Raw genomic sequence first — 20,057 nt, 5'->3', positions numbered from 1 at the left:
AAAGAAAAATATTCTTTAGCTACATTTCTGGAATTGTTAAATCTAACTTTCACTAGCAAAATTCCAGTTTTTACATTGACATTAAATGCCTAATAATGGTAAATAAGCTTTAAATTAATTTTGTATTGGCTAAGTGTAATTTGAATTTTAATAGTATGGGACTGAAGTTTAAGTATTTTAAATCCTGAAAAGGCAAAGTGCATCAAGAAGGGTTTTCTGTTTTGAGTTTGAGATCCTAGGTTAGGGTCTCAGCTATGCTTTTTAATCCCTGAATAAACTTTAGCAGGTCAGTTAATTCCTCCAGGCCTCAGATTACTTATATGTAAAATTCAGAGATTGGACTATAAAACTTCCTAGGGACCTTCCAACATAAAATTTGTATTTGAATATATTTGAATTTTTTCCCCCTTGATTCCTTACCTTTTGCAATTCTCTCTTGATTTGGGAAGGAATGCTTCCTTTTTTTAATGTTTACAATAAATTTATTTATTTATTTTTGAATTTTACAATTTCCCCCCAATCTCAATCCCCCCCACCCCCCACAGAAGGCAGTCTGCTAGTCTTTACATTGTTTCCATGCTATACATTGATCTAAATTGAATGTGTTGAGAGAAAAATCATATCCTTAAGGGAAAAAAATAAAATATAAGAGATAGCAAGATTACATAATAAGATAACAAATTTTTTTTTAATTAAAGGTAATAGTCTTTGGTCTTTATTCAAACTCCAAAATTCTTTCTCTGGATACAGATGGTATTCTCCATTGCAGATACCCCAAAATTGTAAATGACTGTTGCACTTATGAAATGAGCAAGCCCATTAAGGTTGATCATTAACCCCATGTTGCTATTAGGTTGCTGTACAATGTCCTTCTGGTTCTGCTCATCTCGCTCAACATCAGTTCATGCAAATCCCTCCAGTCTTCTCTGAAATCTCATCCCTCTTGGTTTCTAATAGAACAATAGTGTTTCATAAGGAACATAACCCACAATTTGTTCAGCCATTCGATGGGCATTCACTCAATTTCTAATTCTTTGCTACCACAAACAGGGCTGCTATGAATATTTTTGTATAAGTGATGTTTTTACCCTTTTTCATGGTCTCTTCAGGGTATAGACCCAGTAGTGGTAGTGCTGGATCACATGTATGCACATTTTTATTGCCCTTTGGGCATAATTACAAATTGCTCTCCAGAAAGGTTGGATGAGTTCACAGCTCCACCAGCAATGCATTAGTGTCCCAGATTTCCTAAATCTGGAAGGAATGCTTATTGATTGAAGGCCTCAGTTGTTCTTAGAATGAAGTGGATGTGGCTCTTATTAACCAGTTAGAACAAAGTAAAATTTATGTTTAAGGAAAATTTAATAAGGTAATGTTCTGTGTGTGTTTTTTAATTCTGGCAATATAGAGTCCAAATTTAGGTCTTAGATCAATTTTGTCCCTAAGATAATTTATTATTGGATGTAAATTATTGTTCTGAAATTTCAGGCTAAACTACTTGCACATGGAGAAGGATGTAGCAAAGGAAGAATGTTTATGGGGGATCTCTGAAAAGCTCAAATCAATTTTCTGACATCTCCTTAATCTTTTTCTATTTGGGAGAGAAGGTAAAACAATCAGGGTTAAGTGACTTGACCAGGGTTCCACAGCTAGTAAGTGTTTGAGGCTAAGTATGAACTCAGTTCCTCCTAATTACACAGTCAGTGTTTTGTCCAATGCACCACCCAGCCACCCTGCCTCCTTAATCTATTGAATAAAAATATTCAAGGAAAACAGGAAATGTGTGATTTTTTTCCATTTTGCATTAAAATGTCTTCCCTGTGAGATTATCTTCCTTTTATCCAGTATGTACTTTATATGTATATGTAGTTATTTTCCTGTTATCTCCTTCATTAAAATGTGAATTTCTCTGGAGAAGAGACAGTTTTTTTGCCTTTCTTTGTAGCCTCAACAGTCAGTGCATACTGACAGGTAAATAATAATGGTTTTAATAAATACTTGTTGCCTGACTGACTAACTAGAGGAATCTAGACATCTTAAGAGCTATGCTCCTGCATATTCTAGGCATAGGACACAGCCTGGCAAAGGCATGGGATGGGGAGATAGGGAATTATGTAAAAGGGATCAAAATAAGACCCATTTGGCTGAACCAGAATTTGCATGGTATAATAGGTAATTGTCAAACAGGAATATACATTTGATCCTGAAAAGTTATATGTATACCCTTGAGTTTATTGAGGAAGGAAGTGATGTGAATAGACTTTCCCTTTAGGAAAATCTTGATAGTGCTATAGAGATCAGCTAGGTAGTGTAGTGGATAGAGCACAGGCCCTGGAGTCAAGAGGACCTGAGATCAAATCTGGCCTCAGATACTTGATACTTACTAGCTATGTGACCTTGGGCAAGCCACTTAACCCTGATTGCCTTGCATTAAGGGCCTTCTCCAGTCATTCTGATCCATATCTTATCACTGGACCAAAATAACTCCAGAAAAGAAATTGAAAACGACTTTGCAAGCACCCCCCTCACTCAAGTCCAGTTCACTTGCTTGTCATGGTATCACCTCCCTGATGGTCTCTGAGAACAGAGGGCAACAACAAAACAGTGAGGATAGAATATAAAGGGGAAAGACTTGCTTTTTTTTTTTTGGTGGTTGGATTAAATGATCTCTTAACTTCCCTTTAGTCCTAGACCATGATCCTAGGAGCATTTATGCTGATAGCTTTCTATTTGGAAGCCGCTAGTATAGCTTTTAAAATAATTCTGTTCTCTCTTTGTGCTCATCAGTAGAGAGGAACATGCTTTCTCCAACCTTAAGATCATAAATTGGAGGGCAAAGGAAAACAAACCTATGTGAGCTGGATAGGTAAGCTTATTATAGTCTTGAATATTTGGTGAATTAGCTGATACAGAAATTGAGTCCAGAGAGAGAAGGTCACCCAGGTAACCATATTCTAACAGTAGTCCACAGTCATGGACACAGGTAGCTCCACCACTTGGAGAGAAAAGACTAACAATTTTTTTTCCACATTTTCTGGTTCCAACCTGAAATTAAAAGGATTCCTGCTGAGAAGTTTAAAAGTTCAACCTTTATTTTTCTTTGAAAGATTTAGTTCATTTCTTTCCCTCAAATTTTGAACAGAATGACAAAGTAATAAATATAGAGCATATGGGAGTGGGAGGGGGATGACAGTAAAAGGAGAGTTGACTTGAAGAGAACATTCGTTTAGTTGGACAGTACTAAGCTAGTTAAGTTGGAGGAATTTCAGTTCACCTTAAAATATCAATAACACAGTCTAGCACTTCATTATATAATGCCTCATGTTTGTCTTGCAATTCTTTTGTATCTCAGCAGTTCTCAAAACGCTTTGCAATGGTGAAATCCTTTATTGTAAGCATGAGTTTAGCAAAGTGCTTTAAATAAACTTTTAATAATTTTTTTAAAAATCTGCTACCAATGGTTAAGTTATATAAGGTAAATTTGTTGTTAATTTTTTTTAGCTTGCTTAGTAAATACTAACTGATTCTGACCATAACTATATTATAAATCATCCATTCAGTAAGATGAGTCCGATTATTTTATAATTTATGATTATTTTATAATTGCAAATATTATTGCATTCAAATCAATCAAGTGCCAACTACATATAAAATACATCAGAAGTGATAGCTCACCTTATAAGATATTAATATTTTCAGGTTTTTCTTAATTATCAAAGCAACAAAAGAGAATATTAGGTTATTTCAGATCATATTTTTGTTTTAAAATTTAATTATCTTAAAATTCACTCTATCATTTGTACTAATTTTATGATTTTCCTGGGACAATGAAATGAGTTATTTTTAGTATTGTGGTGATCTAAAATACTCTGCGTCAGGGTAACTAGCAGTAATCCTAGATTTGTGATTGGATGTGCTGCTTTGCCACATTCTTTTGTAACAGTACAACTAGGGTTCATGAATGTTTATTTCATTATTAGAGCCTTTAAATACTTTTGCTTTCTTAGGTGGCACTGTGGATAAAGTGCCAGGCCTGGAGATTAAAACCGGGTCCAAGATTAAAACTGAAGTCTCCTGGCCTCCTCATTGAGTGTTCTTTCTGTGACACCATTTTCCTCTCATTTTTTGAGTTGGAGTTCAGATCCAGCCTCAGATATTTACTTAACTGTGTGACCCTGAGTAAGTCATTTAATTTTCAGTTTCCTCATCTGTAGAATGAACTGGAGAAGGAAATGGAAAACCACTCCACTATCTTTACCAAGAAAAACCCTACTTGGGGTCATAAAGAGTTGGACACAGCTGAAATGACTGAATAACAAGCAAATCTTAATTTCTCTGATTTTATCTAGTTATCTGTAGAGGTCATTGAACCAAAATTATTTATACTTAAACCATAAGAGTGTTACTAAACAATTATTTTACACCAGCCCTTCTGAGACAGATTTTTTTTTAAGTTTTTGCAAGGCAATGGGGTTAAGTGGCCAAGACCACACAGCTAGGTAATTATTAAGTGTCTGAGGCTGGATTTGAACTCAGGTACTCCTGACTCCAGGGCTGGTGCTCGATCCCTGCGCCACCTAGCTGCCACTTGACAGACCTCTTTTCAATTAATAGTATCATCATAAATTATTTATTCATTGATTGGTTCTTGATCAGTAAATAACAAGTCAATTTGTCTCATCCAATGAAAACACATTGAATTGAATTGTACTCATTGAACATACAAAGCAAACCTTTTTTGACCTTTGCAAAATCCCTTGATTTCTTTGCAAAATCCCATGGTTCTCCAGGATACTGCTTATAAAATATCACTCTAGATGACCCAGTATAGTGTGATATATATGTATACCCACCATACACAGTATACACATTGGTTAACTTATTTGATGAATGTCATTAAATGAGCTAGCCTTACTTAAGAGTTGAAGTTGGAAAGCTTCTCTCTTTAGTCCTGAGTGCTACTTTCTCTGAGTCTATTGAACATGGGACTAAGAAAACCAGTCAGTCAACAAGTATTTCTGAAGTATCTGCTGTGGATTAGCCACTGTGCTGAAAACTGAAGGAAAGTTGTGTCTTTGGTTCAAAGTCCCAGCATTGTGGACCCAAGATTAAAACTGAAGTCTCTTGCTTTCCTCATCATGTGCTCTTTTTGTGACACCTTTTTCCTCTGATCTTTTGAAGAATACTGTAGTTTCTGTGCTCTGAGGGCCATAAAGGTTTCTCAAAAAGTTTTTGATCACATATTCTGGATTGTTGAACAGAATACAGTTAATTAAGTACTATTAGTACCCAAACTTTAAATTGATGTAATTCCTTTTCTGTGATTTTAGAATGCAGTAATTCCCAGATTCCCGTATTTTAGATTTGAGGCGTAGCCCTTAGTGTCAGTAGCTGTTTATTGATAGCTTGTTTGCCAATTCAAAAGGTAAGGCATCCTTATCTGACAACTTCATAAATGTTAAAATGCCACTTTGAAATAAAATAATGTATTAAATATTTGCCTAGAGAATTTCAATGTGGTGGGTTCAATGTAGCCGGCTCTCACGTCTTTGAACCATTTTGAGTGTGAATGTAGCATTTTATAAGTCTAGAAGAGATTAAAATTTTAACACATCAATTTTTTGTGCTTTTGAGAAAATACATTTTTGAGTGGCACTCTGTGTAATAGTAAGAAACTTCCCCAGGCTTATTTTTCTCTCTTTACCTTAGATTATACAAAATGAGTTCTTCTTTCTCTTTCAATTAAGGTGGATGTGGGAGTGGTTCATTTCACTCCTCTGGTGCAACCAAGAATAAATCAGCCATTTAAGCTTGTGGAAAAAGTTGTTCAGAGTACTTTTCAGTTCAGAAGGAAATACTGCCATCATGGGATTGGGTAAGGATTCTACTTTTTACTTTAAAATGTTAATAGCATAGGGAGAAGGCATAATAGAAACAAATTATAATTGGCTTCTAATAGCAAAATTACTTATGCTTAGTGGTAGACCCACAAGATGTGCTTTATATATGTATATATGTATTTGTGTGTGTGTGTGTGTGTGCACGCACACAAGTTTTATTCAGTTTTATACAGTGTGCTTGTCCTAGAACATTTGACCAGCTTTCCTGGCTCTCTTTTATTATACTACCTTTCTTTAAGCCAAACTGAATATCTATGGCCTTGTTTCCAACAAGCATTTATTAAACACTTACTATATGCTAAAGACATCATCTCCAGTCATCCTGATCTCTATCTTGCCACTAGATCCAGATGGCCCTGGTGACCTTGCATAGCCCTGCCTCGCTTAAATCCAATTCATTTGTGAGTTAAGGCAATCACCTTCCTCATGACCTTGGTCATCTTTGAGTATGAAGGACAATAATGAAAATTACTGCAACAAAAAAGGAAAATTATGTCTTGGTTGAAGAATTGAATTCCATGCAGCAACTTGAATGTTAAATATCATTTATAGGTTAGTTCTATATGTTTTTATCAGATGTGTCCACCACACAAAGATATGATGACAACCTCAGGACTGTTGAGAATTCATGATGTATCAATCTATTCAGTAACCTATTTAAGGAGCTGAATTTTACCATCATAAAACTTGAGAAAATTAACTTAAACTAGCCACAGTCAAATCTTTTTAAATGCTGACACATTTCTCAGGATATTAACACTTCAAATTGGTATATGAACAGAAAGATGGAAGTGGGGGGGGGGAGGTCCCAGAATGATGCATCTAAACTTACTCACTTTATTATTAAGAGGGTCTTTCAGGATGTCACTTAGAAGTCTGTTTACTTTTTTTTTTACACAAGCTTGATTATCTGCTTTTCCAGCCCAAAATAAACTGTAAAAGCCCCCACACTTTTAAGAGAGAATCTTACACTAGATAATTAATAGAAAGAAAAGAGACAGAAAAAGTCAGAAACAACAACAATCTGGAATGAAGGATGCCTGAGGATGTTAAAAGCATGGAAACAGCATATAATCATTGATGTTTATGATAATGGTCCTCAGTTATCAATAAAAGGCTATTGTGATGAACATATTCTGATTTATACCATATAGTTTCAGAAAGATTTCTCAAAAAAATTTTTAAAAAATGGTACTTAATGGGGTAAACATATATTTTGAAAACTCAGTTATTTGAAATGTCAGAATAATTTCTTTCTAAAAGTTTTATCTTCTAAGGTTTTAATGTATTTTTAGTCTTCATACTTTAAAGAAATACCAAATCTAATATCTTTTAACTAATCCCCATTAGGATTTAGATTTATTGATTCATATCATAGACTTGGACTGGAAGGATCAGATTCATCTTGCCTATCCCCTTGATTTTACAAATGAGGAAACTGAGTCTCAGGAAGCTTACACAAGTACTTCAAGTCAGAGTCAAGGTGTGATCCTATGCACTTTGACTCCAGAACCAGTACTCTTTGCAGTGTACCTTGTTGCCTCCCCTACTTTGTATATTTATATGGGTCCTCATAGCTAAATAAGAATTTAAATAAACAAATAACATCTATATTACTAATACTATATCATCAAGCTGACTAGTTATAAAGCTGTGATACTGCAATAAAGTGTAGACTCACAGATTTAGAGCTAGAAGGCTCATAGATCATATGTTTTAATATCCTCATTTTAAGATGAGGAAATTGAGGCTTATCAAATTTAAATAATTCATCCAAGGTTTCACAGCTAGTCAGTGTCAGGAGCAGGACTTGAACCTTGTTCTTCCTGACTCCCAAGTTCTATACTCTATTCACTATATAGTATACATTGTTTTGTTTTAGATAGCTGCATACATTAGTTATAATCCTGGTCCTAAAATAAGGAAGACCCAAATTCAAATCCATTGTCAAATACTGTCTATCTGTGTGACTCTGGGCAAGTCATTTAACCCTGTTTGTCTAAGTTTCCTCCTTTATTTCCTGTAAAATAAAGTATAGAAGGAAATGGCAAACCATTTCATTATCTTTGCCAAGAAAACTCCAAAAGTGGTCATGAAGGATCAGACAAGACTGAACAACATTAGTACCTCCCCCTCCCAGGGTGGTGTGAGGTTGAAATGATATGGTATTAGGGGCGGCTAGGTGGCTCAGTAGATAAAGCACCAGCCCTGAAGTCAGGAGTACCTGGGTTCAAATCCGTTCTCAGACACACTAGCTGTGTGGCCTTGGGCAAGCCACTTAACCCCATTTGCCTTGCAAAAACCTAAAAAAAAAAAGCATTTTTCAAGGCAACATAAAAATATTCATTCCTAGTATTAATACTATGACAACCATTACCACAACAATTATTAATTACTACTATACTAATTCTCATTCATAACTGAAGGAAGAGTTAGTAAGCTAATCAATAAGCCCAAGTACCAAAATTAATTTTTAAAAATTAGTTTTCCATAGCCAAAAAGTTCTACATCAGACTGACCCTTTGACAGTTTATCACTAAAGGATGTGAACTTTGTGATCGGTTCTCCTGTGTCTTGTTATCACTCATAGATCAGTTGCAGGCATCAGAAGCAGGGAGGAGAAAAGCCCATTTGATAAAATGCAGCTCCCTATTGAGACAGCCATTGGACTAAGTGCAGTTCAGTCTTTCTTCAAGAAATCTTTTCTTTCAAGCTTTTTTAGACAAACTTTGTGGCAACTGGGGGGTCAGAATTTCATTCAAGAGGAAAATTTGAATCCACAATATCTCTATAATCCAAAGCAAAATAAAACACCAACTGGTTCATAAAAAAGAGCCTAGGTACATGTGGTTTAATTCATTATACACCTTTAAATAACTTTTGAGAGTATGCTTTTATAGTCCTTTCAACTCTATAGAAAAAGATTAAAGGTTTATGACTGTTCCTTCATTAAACCCCAATGCCTTCTTGTGAAATGAAAGCAGCCCAGAATTCTTGATAATCTTGCTGGCAGAGCATAAGTTCTGTCAGGGTCTATTGACTCTCCTACCAAGCCGGAAAGGCAGGGAGCAAAGGCTTTCATCAATAATTTAATTGCTTTGTTGAAGCCTGGGCCTGTGTAATCGAAAAACCCTCCTGCCGTAAATTTGTGGAAGCTCATCCCCAGAAGGCTGACTACAGAAGTTGGTCGGATTGCTTTACCAGTGTATATGCATAAGGGTTGTGATTTGAGCTTAGAAAATTATCTACAGTGATCAAGTAGAGGCTTTTGAATCATCTGATTACTTAATTTGATATGCCTGGTTTTTAAGATATTTTGAGGCATAAAAACATCCCACTGAATGAAACAGTCTATTTCAGAGGGCCATAAAGAGATAGGATCCTTAGATCCAAGAGTCCACAAAGATGACGGGGCAATTAAAGGTGGTTCCTTATCAACTCAAACTCCTTTCAAATAATTCAAAGTCACATGTCCACAATAGTGTAGCTAATGCCATTGAAACTGCTCTGTAAAAATCATATGACCACTTTTACTACTTTGTTAAAATCCTAATGCTCTTCTTTCCTTTGCTAGGACAAGGTCTCAGGGTGTTGTGGCCATGTTTTACAGCTGGTACTTCTGTTCTTTAGACCTCCACCTAACCTTCTGTTAGGAAAAAAAAACAAGTCTTTATCATTCCCTGAAAACAGCACACTTTTCCAGACCTTTTTCCAGGGTTTATTACTACTTGAAAAATATGCAGAATTACAAGTGCACACCAAACAGAAAAAAATTATTAATCCTATTTATACAAATGTGAAATTAAACCTAAATCTCTCCCTTTATTACTCTCTTTCGTGATCTTTTCCAATATCATATGGTCTAGTTTTGTCTTGGCTAAATATTTGTTGATAGGTTTGGTGAGAATGGGTGTTTCAATGCATCAAAGAATCCATTTTCTCTTATAGTATTCCAAATTTTGTGCCCCTTACAAGGAAACTAATTTTTCTTTGTTTCCAGCCTCCCTTACACTGGTCATGAACCTCAGAATGTATTGTCTTTGTCTTCTGAATGAGAAAAGTACTTCCCCAAATTGAGCCTGATGGATATTTATAACTTCACCCAACTACCAGTGCAGACAAGATGGGACCAGCCGGAGAGTAGAGCAGGAAGGAGAATATGCCAGGAAAGAGGTGGGATGATTGGGCTGGGATGATTGATCTTTAACTTTCTACTGATCAAAGCCTAGAGAAGGTGTATATTTGTGAGGCGCTGTGGCCACAAAACATCAACAGAGAAGGCTGACCTTCAGTCTTAACTAGCAGTTGGCCATTGAATGACAAATACGCAGTGTTATCAGGCCCTCCTCCAGACTCTTCCTGCCAGGGCAAGTCATCAGAGCAAGACTTTAGAGGAGGGACACGTAGAATGAAGCAAACAAGCACAACTGCATCACAGTTGCATAATATTTTGTTCAGAAAGGCTGGTCCATGTATAAACATATTGATTATAAGATTAGAATTGTCTGAAGTTTGTGATGATAGTAACCCTGTAAATGCTTTCAATGTGCCCAGGCTCCTGCTTTCTTCACAGTTCAGTGAAGTGCAGGACTATTGATTATTATTTAAAATCTTTAAATGAACCTTTCTTCCCCCCGCCTTTCCTTCCATCAGAATCCTATTTCCAGAAGCTGAACGTTCAAAAAACACTGAAAAAATGTTAATGTTAGCTGATGTGGAACCTACTTTACGGCCAACCCAGCTCTCCGTCTTGCACTTCAAGAACCTTTGTGATGTCTATAGAAAAATGTGTGATGAAGACCCAAATCTTTTCACATATAATTTCAGGGATGAACTCAGACAAAAGAAAAGCAAAAAGCTTACAAAGCATACAGGTAATAGTGATTTGGATCATCATCTATAACTGTCACTTGGTTTATAATAATGTGCATAAAGTTTTAAATTCATAATCTCAAATTTCAGATGTGGATTTTTTATTTACTCTAATTGGGATAAAGATACTGTATTACACAGATTATCTAAAAGACTTTTTCATAGAGATCATGTTTCAAAAAGAAGTGTTAGAAAAATAACAATACCCAGATGTGACATATTTATCTTTACTGTACAGGTTGGTAAGAGAAAATAAATACAATCAAATAGGATTAAAGTACAAGCATTCTTTTTAATAGATATACTGCATAGATATATTTATATATATATAATGTTTATTATAAACAGCCTCTCTTATAACCTTACAAAAATGAAATTCTTGCACATTGTGCCCCTAAACCACATTTAAAAATAACTTTGAAGTATAATTAAGCCAAGATAAACAGCTGAAAGAAAATGCCCAGAGGATTAAAAAAGTTGATATTTTAAAAAAGCAATTAATCACAAATTTCCCACCTTACTTTTTTCACATAACTTAAAATAATTAAAATGCAAATTTATTTTAAAGACACCAAATAATTTTGATACCTGCTCAAAAAAGGATATAAACTAGTAATTTACAGATTCTGACCAGCTTAATCTACTTTTCTGATATACAATAAATTAAAATAACTTAAACCTTTACAACTATTCTTTTGTGGGAAAACATATAGTGCACAAAACCAAAGTTAGTAGTTTTCTGGCAATTTCCATTTTACCACTAGTTGAAAAGCAAAATTATCCACTTAAGCCATATGTGGATGAAAATTTAAATTTTAGACACAGCGCTATGATTTTCCATGGCTCTCTGTCTCATAAAAGCACTCCTCATTAACAACAGATGTTAAACTCTGAACACTGAATTCTCTCTCTAGAATGGAATTTAAATCAATGTTGGCATTTTCAGATTTACTGTCAAGAGATTGATGGCGTGTTTGTAGCGTTAATAAAGTCCCTCGATCCCTTTTGGTACTGTTTGCTTTCCGCTTAATGGGACAGAAATGTCCACGAACCAGTTTCGGATGTTCGGCACTGTTCTGATTGTTTCCAACTTCTGTTCTGGGCTGTTGATCAGCTGTGTTACCATCATCAGTGTCCTCCTCAGAGATCTTCAGCCTTTGGAACTGAATTTCAATGTCTTTTGTAGGGCTGCCCTTTTTCAAAGTCTGATGAAAATCATCATCTTCATCACTCAGAATATCAGACTCTTTAATAAGGCTGTCTGAAAAATCAGATGAGCATGTCTGTGGATACTTCTCAGGTGATGAATCCTTGGATTCTTGTCTACTTTCTGTAGTGTGACAACCACTGCTTTGTGTACTACTACTCAGGCTACATTCATCAGAATCCAGTAAATTTCCTTTTCCAGTATCATTGTTCCATTCGTTGCTGGAAGAATTCTTTAGTACCCTTAAGGACCTTGAAGAAGCTGCAATTTAAAAAATACATTTTGTCTTAAGATATGTAAATATGAAATACTTAATTCCATTTCAGCTTTTAAGTTTTTATATGTTTTACCTTTCAATGATTAGATGACTTATATTAAATAATTGTAGGTGATTATTATACAAAAGTTTTAAGCATAGCAGCAAAAGGGACAGTAGTTATTTGCTTCTACTTCTTGTTGAGGGATTCCAGTGAAAAGATAATATAATATTTTTATAACAACCAATAATTAATACCTTAAACTTTTTTTGAGGGAAGGAATTGTCAGAGGACAAAAATTCCAAATTTGTCAACATGAAATTTGTACTTACCAATTACTGACAAAAGTCTAGACCTTTTGATCCTTCTATTGAAGATGCTTACTGCCTAATGACAAGGATACTCATATTTAAAGAATAAGACTTGGAAAAATCACAAAATTATATCATTTTTATTTGAGGAGCTTTCCAATCTTGGTAAGCTCTCTAGCCAACTTGGTATAGGGTTCATTTTTCCTTTTAGGATTTCTTTGAGTAGATCAAAACTATAGCATTTACTCTCCTTGTGTTAGTTTTTGTTATTTAAGGAAGAAAGAATTAGACCTGTCCAATTTGCATTTCTGGTCATGGCACATTTGAAATGCTCTAAGTTTGTGGCTAAATTCTAAAAATAAACAGAATTTTGAGTGGTAGAGTGCATGGGATCTTAGAGATTATCTAAGCTAATCTTTTTTTTTTAATTTTCTTTAATTTATATACACAACTAAAATATTCTTGTTTAAGAGTAAACATATAAAAAAAAATTTAAAAAAAAATCACTGGCCCCTGGAGTCAGGAGTACCTGAGTTCAAATCTGGTCTCAGACACTTAATAATTACCTAGCTGTGTGGCCTTGGGCTAGCCACTTAACCCCATTTGCCTTGCAAAAACCTAAAAAAAGAAATTCCATTTAAAAATCTGATAGTCATGATATATAAGGAACAAATTCAAATACATAAAAAGAATTCTCCACTATCCAAATGGTCAAGGAATGGGCATTCTCAAAGGAAGAAATCCAAGTGCATCAACAACCATATAAAAAAAGCTCCAAATGACTAATAATTAGAGAAATCCAAATGTTAACTCTCAGGTTCTACTTCATACCCAGAAGATCAGCACAGATTATAAGAAGAAATCACAATTCTTGGCGGGACTGCAGGAAAAGAGATACACTAATGTACACTGTTGATGGAACATGAAGTAGTCTAACCATTTGGGAAAGCAATTTAGAACTTTTCTCAGTCACTAAACTGCTACTTCAAAGCAATCATTCCTACAAAATAGATGTAGTAGATATTTTTAATGATCACAAAGAACCCAAAACTAAGAGGGTGCTCATCAACTGGGGAATGGTTATACAAACATGAATATAACAGAACATTACTGGACCATAAGAAATTACAAACACATAACACAGAAACCTGGAAAGATTTGGATGAACTGTTATAGAATGATACCAGGAGATTTGATAGAGTGACAATATTTTAAAGAAACATACCTTAGACTTAAGAACTCTGACCAACAATGATAATAGAGGATCAAAAATGACACATGATATGCCATCTTCTAACAGGAGGCAATAGACTCGATAAGCAAGATAAAGCATACATGTGTCAATTTTTTTTGCCTGCCTATTTGTTAGAAGGTTCCTCTCATCCCATTTAGGGGATAGCATTTGGAGCAATTTGGAGGAAAGATCCAAGAAAGAAAAGAGAGTTAATTGAAGCATTTTTTAAATGCGAAGAAGAAAAAAGATGGCCTAACTGGACAACTTTGGAAGTTATGTGCTGAGAAAAGTAAAATGTATGTCAGAGAAATGAGTGGTTTCATGTATAAATCTTCTGTTCTACGTTTTAAATATAAATTTTTTTATGTTTGTTTAGAAGTTTAGAATTTTTTAAAGTTTCAATTTTATTTGTCTCTGGTATATGTCTGGTTCTTATTTAGGGGCTAAGCAGCCTAAATAATTGCAGTTATATTACCTGTAAAGTCTCCTTTACTGGATTTTCATCCATATTGTGTTCTCAACTAAAACTATTCTAAGATTATATCCAAAGTCCTCTTCTTTGTGATTTAATTAGTTAGCTTCTTAGTTAACTTCTTTATTCAGGTGATTTCCAGAGCACAAATTTCATATCACCAACTGCTTTTTGGGTATTTGGCTTCTCAAACTCATCATGCTGAAATGGACCTCATTATATTTATGCCAAAACTTTACTCCTTTTTTCAAACTTTGCTTTTTGAGAAATACCACCATCTGGTCACCTGAGTTCACAACCTCAAAGTTGTGTCTTTATCTCCTTATTTTTCCTCATTTGGTGTTTCCAATCAGTCACAATTTCTTGTCAATTTTGCTTCCGCAATACCTAATATGTCTCTTACTCCTCACTTAGCTTGTGACTTTATCACCTCTGGCCCACTGAACTCTTTAGACTTCTAATTGGTCTCCTTACCTATCCTTCATGGCTCAGCTCAAACTCCATCTCCTTTTGTGACCATGGTGGCAACAGCAGAGAATTGGACTGAGGTCTAGGCTCACCTATGGCCCCTGTGAGTTCTCTTTTAACCTCCTTAGGCCAGAGTTTCCTCATCAAATGATGGGATTAGCCCAGGTGATCTCTAAGGTCCTTTCCATTTCTAAAATTATAATTCTGTGATTTATTCTAGCTGCTTTAGCTTCCCTTAAAATTGACCCCTCCCTCAAATACACACACACAGAGGCTTTCCCCTATAGAATGTAAATGACTACCACAGTACCTGGCATATGGTAGTTGATGAATAAATGCTTGCTGATTGGTTACTGTAAGTAATCATTACAAGTCTTTGAAATTCTAATTAATGAGGGAACTACAAGAGTTAAAAACTGCAATTAACTAAGGATAAAATGAGGCTTACTGTTTATAGGAACAATAAACTTTGAAGACTTTCCCTTCCCCAACTTATTTTAGAAATAAAGGAATTTATTTTATACAATTATGATAAAGATTAAATGAACTAAGATTAAATTGATATTAAAAGAGATGACAGCTATTGACAGATATGTATTGGGGTTAAGAAAAGTACAGTAAAATGAAAGTTAAGAGAAATGAGTTTGCTGAAATTTTGGCAGATGGTATTGACAGTTTAAGAATTTTTGTTGAATAATGTGCTCAAACAGTGAGTCTTAAAGTACAATAATCTTTGCTTCTATCAACACTGTCATGTTCCTAGAATGCTAATCTGCTGTTCTGGTCACTGATGGAGGGCTTGGTGGTACAGGACCCCCTCCTTGTTTTGTAGATAATGCATTCTTTTTCAGAAGCCAGATCAAAAGGGTAATTAATTTACCTTTTAAAAAAAGTCAATAAAGAACATGGAAACAAGAGTGCAGTTATATTAGGCTTCTTCCACATCCCTATATGTATGATGTGTCTATCTGGCTCCAAATGTATAATTCTCTGTCAATTTTCAAAGCTGTTGTATAGCCTAAGCACAACCGAAGATGAGTTTTTTTTTCAGAGACTCAAAAACCAGAGTTTAATTCTAGATATATACATCTAGCACAATTCTTCCTTACCTAATTTGGCTGAAACGGGAACACGATTTTTGAGCGGTATCAGACGATCTTTGCATGACTTGTCCAGTGGCAATTCACTCTTTATGTGACGCCTGAAATTCTCTCTCAGGATGGAACGGATCACCTTTACAATGTTGGTTTTACTTTCACAGTCACTGCAATGAGAGGAAACACCAAGAACGTTAATGGAGTTAAAGGCCTGTCTTGTCTGTAGCATCTAAATTTCATCAGAACTAAATTTTCTGCCTTTTGAAATAGGACTTAAATTTAGTGGAGTTAAACACACACACACACACACACACACACACACACACACACACACACACACACACACACACACACACACACACACACACACCCGCCCCAGTGTTCTTGGAAGCGGCTGAAGGACTAAGTTTCGGCAAGCTAACTTTCATCTAAACCACAACTGTGTTAGTGGAAAATAAAAACCACTTTTCAGAATGAAATTGTTCCATCTTATTTCCATTGTTTTTAAGTTTATGAGCAGTAAAATGGCCCCAACAGTACCTGCAACATAACTGAAAAATAGTTTCTGGCCGCCCTTCTAGCTCCGACTTAGTGTGGATCAGCTCCCATATGGAATTGTTTTCTGTCCCTATAAAAAAAAAGAAATAGGCAAAACTAAACTAAAACACAATGAATCCACAAAATCTCCAAGAATAAGTATTCCTTCTAGAAAGACTTCTGAGGAACATCGAGATACGAGATGATTTTTAGCCAAAATGTCTCGCCTTTCATTATATCTGTCTGAATTTCATTAAAGTCCTTGTAGCTGTTACAAGGACACCTTCAAAAACATCTTTAAGAAACTTAAGGTACGCTGTGTAGCCATGCTGATTGCCTCATAATTCCTTCACTATTTTTCCTACCTTTACCTCTTCTTTTTTTCCACTACTTAACTAGACCCTTCTATTTCCCACTCACTCACTTCCTGGCCCATGTCTCTTCTCTTCTACTAACCTGGGTTCCTAGACCAAGTTGGCAAAATTCCAGACAGCATGAGCAAGGCTCTGCAAATAGATAAAGTGGGTGCATGTAGGTGAGGGGAAGGAAGGGGGGGGGGTCAATCTGTTTCCAATCAGGCTTCTCCCCCGCTTCCTCCAACTGTACCCTCAGGCCCACACACTAGGATGTGTGGCTCTTGAGCATCTTGAAAGAAACAAGACCAAGGAAAAGTCCAGCATACTGTGAGACTCAAAAGTCTCATAAGTATAAAAGCAACGTACCTACATAAACTTTTAAATGATAGTTTTAAAAAAAATAAGTCTGTCGCATTTATACTTCTGAAGTTACTAAAGCTAAAAACTTCACCAAGCCTTTTGGGACCCATCATATAAATCCTGGCTTTTTAAAGCTCTTCACAACTTGGCTCCCGACAATCTTTTCAGCCTCATTTTACAATTCTCCCCTTAAAATTACTCTCTGGTCCTACAAAACCTGGCTTTCTCTCTCTTTCTCACACACAGTATTATAATCCTTATGCTTAGAATGCACACTCCCCTCCCTCTCACATTTCCTTCATTTCCTTCACATGGCAGCTCATCACTACCTCTGTTCATTGACCCTTTCCTTGGTGCCCCAGCTACTAGCAGGGCATACATATGTATGGATTTGTATAGAATGTGTATATATATATATATATATACATATATATATATGTATATATATATATATTTGTTGATTTGTATGAATGCACATATGCACATATTATCTGACTTGAGAAAATATAAGCTTCCTGAGGGCAGACTTGCTTTCATAGATTTCCAATTCCCATGTGCCTAACACTGCCTGGAACATAAAAAATGTTTGTTGGTTGAAAATAATAACAGCTCTTTATAACTATTATCACCCCATTTTACAGATGAGGAAACATATCCATATTACTTGACCACAGTAAAATAAGAAGTATATATGATCTGAGATTTAAATTTAGCATCAAATCCAACACATTTTATGCAAAGTTACAATCCATCACTCTGGGATATCATCCCTTTAGAAAGTCATTGTGAACATTTTCCAAGCTAGGAGTTGTTGGGTTTTGGGGCAGTTTTGAGGGAATTGGGTAGAGAAAATTTTATCTAAGAGCAAGACCTCTTTTTACTTAAAAGATTTTTCTCATTTAAAAAAACTTGAGTTTAAACTTTTGCAATATTGCAATAGGGATAGGGATGGAAGGGAAGATGTAGAAAAATGTAGAATTAATATATTTGCACATGAATGAATGTTAAAAAACTATATTTTTGCATGTAATTGAAAAAATAAAATAAAATTTCAATTAAAAAATTGAGTTAAGGGCAGCTAGGTGGTGCAGTGGATAGAGCACCGCCCTTGAAATCAAGAGGACCTGAATTCAAATCTGGCCTCAGACACTCAATAATTATCTAGCTGTGTGACCTTGGGTAAGTTACTTAAACCCCATTGCCTGGCAAAAAAAAAAATGAGTTAAAATGGATTAAATAAAAATAATTACATTTCAAATTATATAACTATAATCAAAGATTACCATAAAAAATAATTAACTGTAGTAGCAAAAAAAGAGGAAGGTGAAAAATGCTTACAAAGTAGAACCATCCTCTGATGTCTGACTTTGACAATATTAAAAAAAAAAATCCGTAGCTAATTCTAGAGGATAGTTTACTGGCCTGGGAGATAGAAGGCCTCATCTCAGCTCTACCATTAAATTAGCTTACTTTTCCTTCATCCTGCTGGACCTGTTTTCTCTTTTATGAAAAGATTGTTTAATTTTAGCTGGAGTCTAAAGTCCATTTTAACTCCCAAAATTCGATTGTTTGGATGAACTTTCTTTTTCTATTTATTTTCCCTACTACTGTATTTTTGGGGAATTTTTTTTTTACCTGCTGCATTTCCCAGTCTCACTTGAAGAGCAGATAAAGGAATTAGCCACCGGAATTTGAATGGATCCAAGTCACCATGAACATGTGAAGGCCGGGAACTGGAGGGCTACAATTGGGGGGGAAAAAACACATTAAGGAAATAAGTATTCTTGCCCAGGAAGAGCTGGCTATATTTCCTATTTGCAGTGAACTTTTGTTTCATTAATCAATAAATGGGGATGGAGAGGACTAGAAGGGAAAAAGATGAACACCCACATATATGCACACATACACACACTCATTTATATAGGCGGATACAGACATAGATGTATAATGCCTTGTTACCTCCTGAGCTTAGGGCTCTACAGATACCTCATTTAATCCCCACAACAACTCTGACTGCTAGTACTGTTATTATTCCCAGTTTACCTTTGAGGAAACAGAGTTTAAGTGACTTGCTCGGGGGTCAGCTATTTTTAGCAAGTATCTGAGACTAGATTCAGGTGCTCCTAACTCCAAACTCAGCTACCCACTGCACCACCTCACTGTCTATAATATTGATTTAGCTTCTGTTATTTTGGGGAGGCAAGGAATTAAGGAGTTTGTACTTAAAGATTTTGAAAAGGGAAAAAGACAAATTGCCAAAATGGTTTTTCCTTAGTGTAACATTTTCCACAAGTAAAAATAATTTCTCTTTTAAAAGAAAAATTTTAGACAGTTTTTCCACAGACAAGCATTTAAACCTTGAACAAAAGTAAAAGTTGGAAGAGCATTTTCATTTTTTAAAAAAAATTGTTTCCATAAAGACTTTAGATCTTGTATTTCTCCAAATGATTTTTCTTCTGTATTTTTATTGCTATAGCACAAATGTATATCATTATTTTTATTATATTGGAGTTTTCTTGAATGCTAAATATCTCTCCATATATTTATGTTCTCAATTTTTTTTTTAAAAAGGGGTATTTGGGTGCAGCTAGGTGGCACCATGGAATCAGGAGGACCTGAATTCCAATCCATCCTCAGGTACTTAATACTGCCTGTGTAATACTGGACAAGTCACTTAATCTTGATTGCCTCACCTCCCCCTCTAAAGAAACTTTTTGAATAATGTGTGTATGTATATAAATATTCAATTGAATGCAGCCATCTCCTCATGCCTCATCTCGCCATGCCTCAATGAACTCCCTCATCTCCCACCTGCACCTCATAGAATCCCTTACTTCCTTCAAGTCCCAACATCACCTTCTACAGGAAGCTTTCCCTAATCTCCTAAGTACTCGTGTACTTACACCAAAACTACCTTGTATTTCTTTTTATTTAATCTGCATTTATCTGTTATTTGGTGTGTGTATACATATATATATATATATAT

At 35.2% G+C, this 20,057-nt stretch overlaps 2 protein-coding genes across 24 annotated transcripts in view; one reads left to right on the top strand and one right to left on the bottom strand.

The window, feature by feature from the left end:
- The window catches only part of TFB1M (transcription factor B1, mitochondrial), a 57,697-nt gene extending 40,221 nt beyond the window's left edge, over nt 1-17,476 (top strand). Inside the window, exons 6-7 of one of the 3 annotated variants that reach the window (XM_074187907.1) lie at nt 5,748-5,875; nt 10,554-17,476. In XM_074187907.1, the coding sequence (XP_074044008.1) occupies nt 5,748-5,875; nt 10,554-10,803 (378 nt within the window). In that variant the 3' untranslated portion in view covers nt 10,804-17,476. The other 2 variants (XM_074187905.1, XM_074187906.1) reach the window with 2 other exon arrangements.
- TIAM2 (TIAM Rac1 associated GEF 2) overlaps nt 9,012-20,057 on the bottom strand; it is a 338,837-nt gene continuing 327,791 nt past the window's right edge. For 20 of the 21 annotated variants that reach the window (XM_074187889.1, XM_074187894.1, XM_074187883.1 and 17 more), the window contains 4 exons: nt 18,707-18,812; nt 16,359-16,446; nt 15,831-15,985; nt 10,844-12,240 (listed from right to left, as the gene is read on the bottom strand). In XM_074187889.1, the coding sequence (XP_074043990.1) occupies nt 11,600-12,240; nt 15,831-15,985; nt 16,359-16,446; nt 18,707-18,812 (990 nt within the window). In that variant the 3' untranslated portion in view covers nt 10,844-11,599. Of the gene's footprint in view, nt 12,241-15,830; nt 15,986-16,358; nt 16,447-18,706; nt 18,813-20,057 lie in introns of all 21 variants that reach the window. The other variant, XM_074187899.1, reaches the window with a different exon arrangement.

This window comes from Macrotis lagotis, chromosome 5 (assembly GCF_037893015.1).
Source record: "Macrotis lagotis isolate mMagLag1 chromosome 5, bilby.v1.9.chrom.fasta, whole genome shotgun sequence".
Classification (NCBI taxonomy): Eukaryota; Metazoa; Chordata; class Mammalia; order Peramelemorphia; family Peramelidae; genus Macrotis; species Macrotis lagotis.
This window is presented reverse-complemented; position numbering and strand designations above follow the sequence as displayed.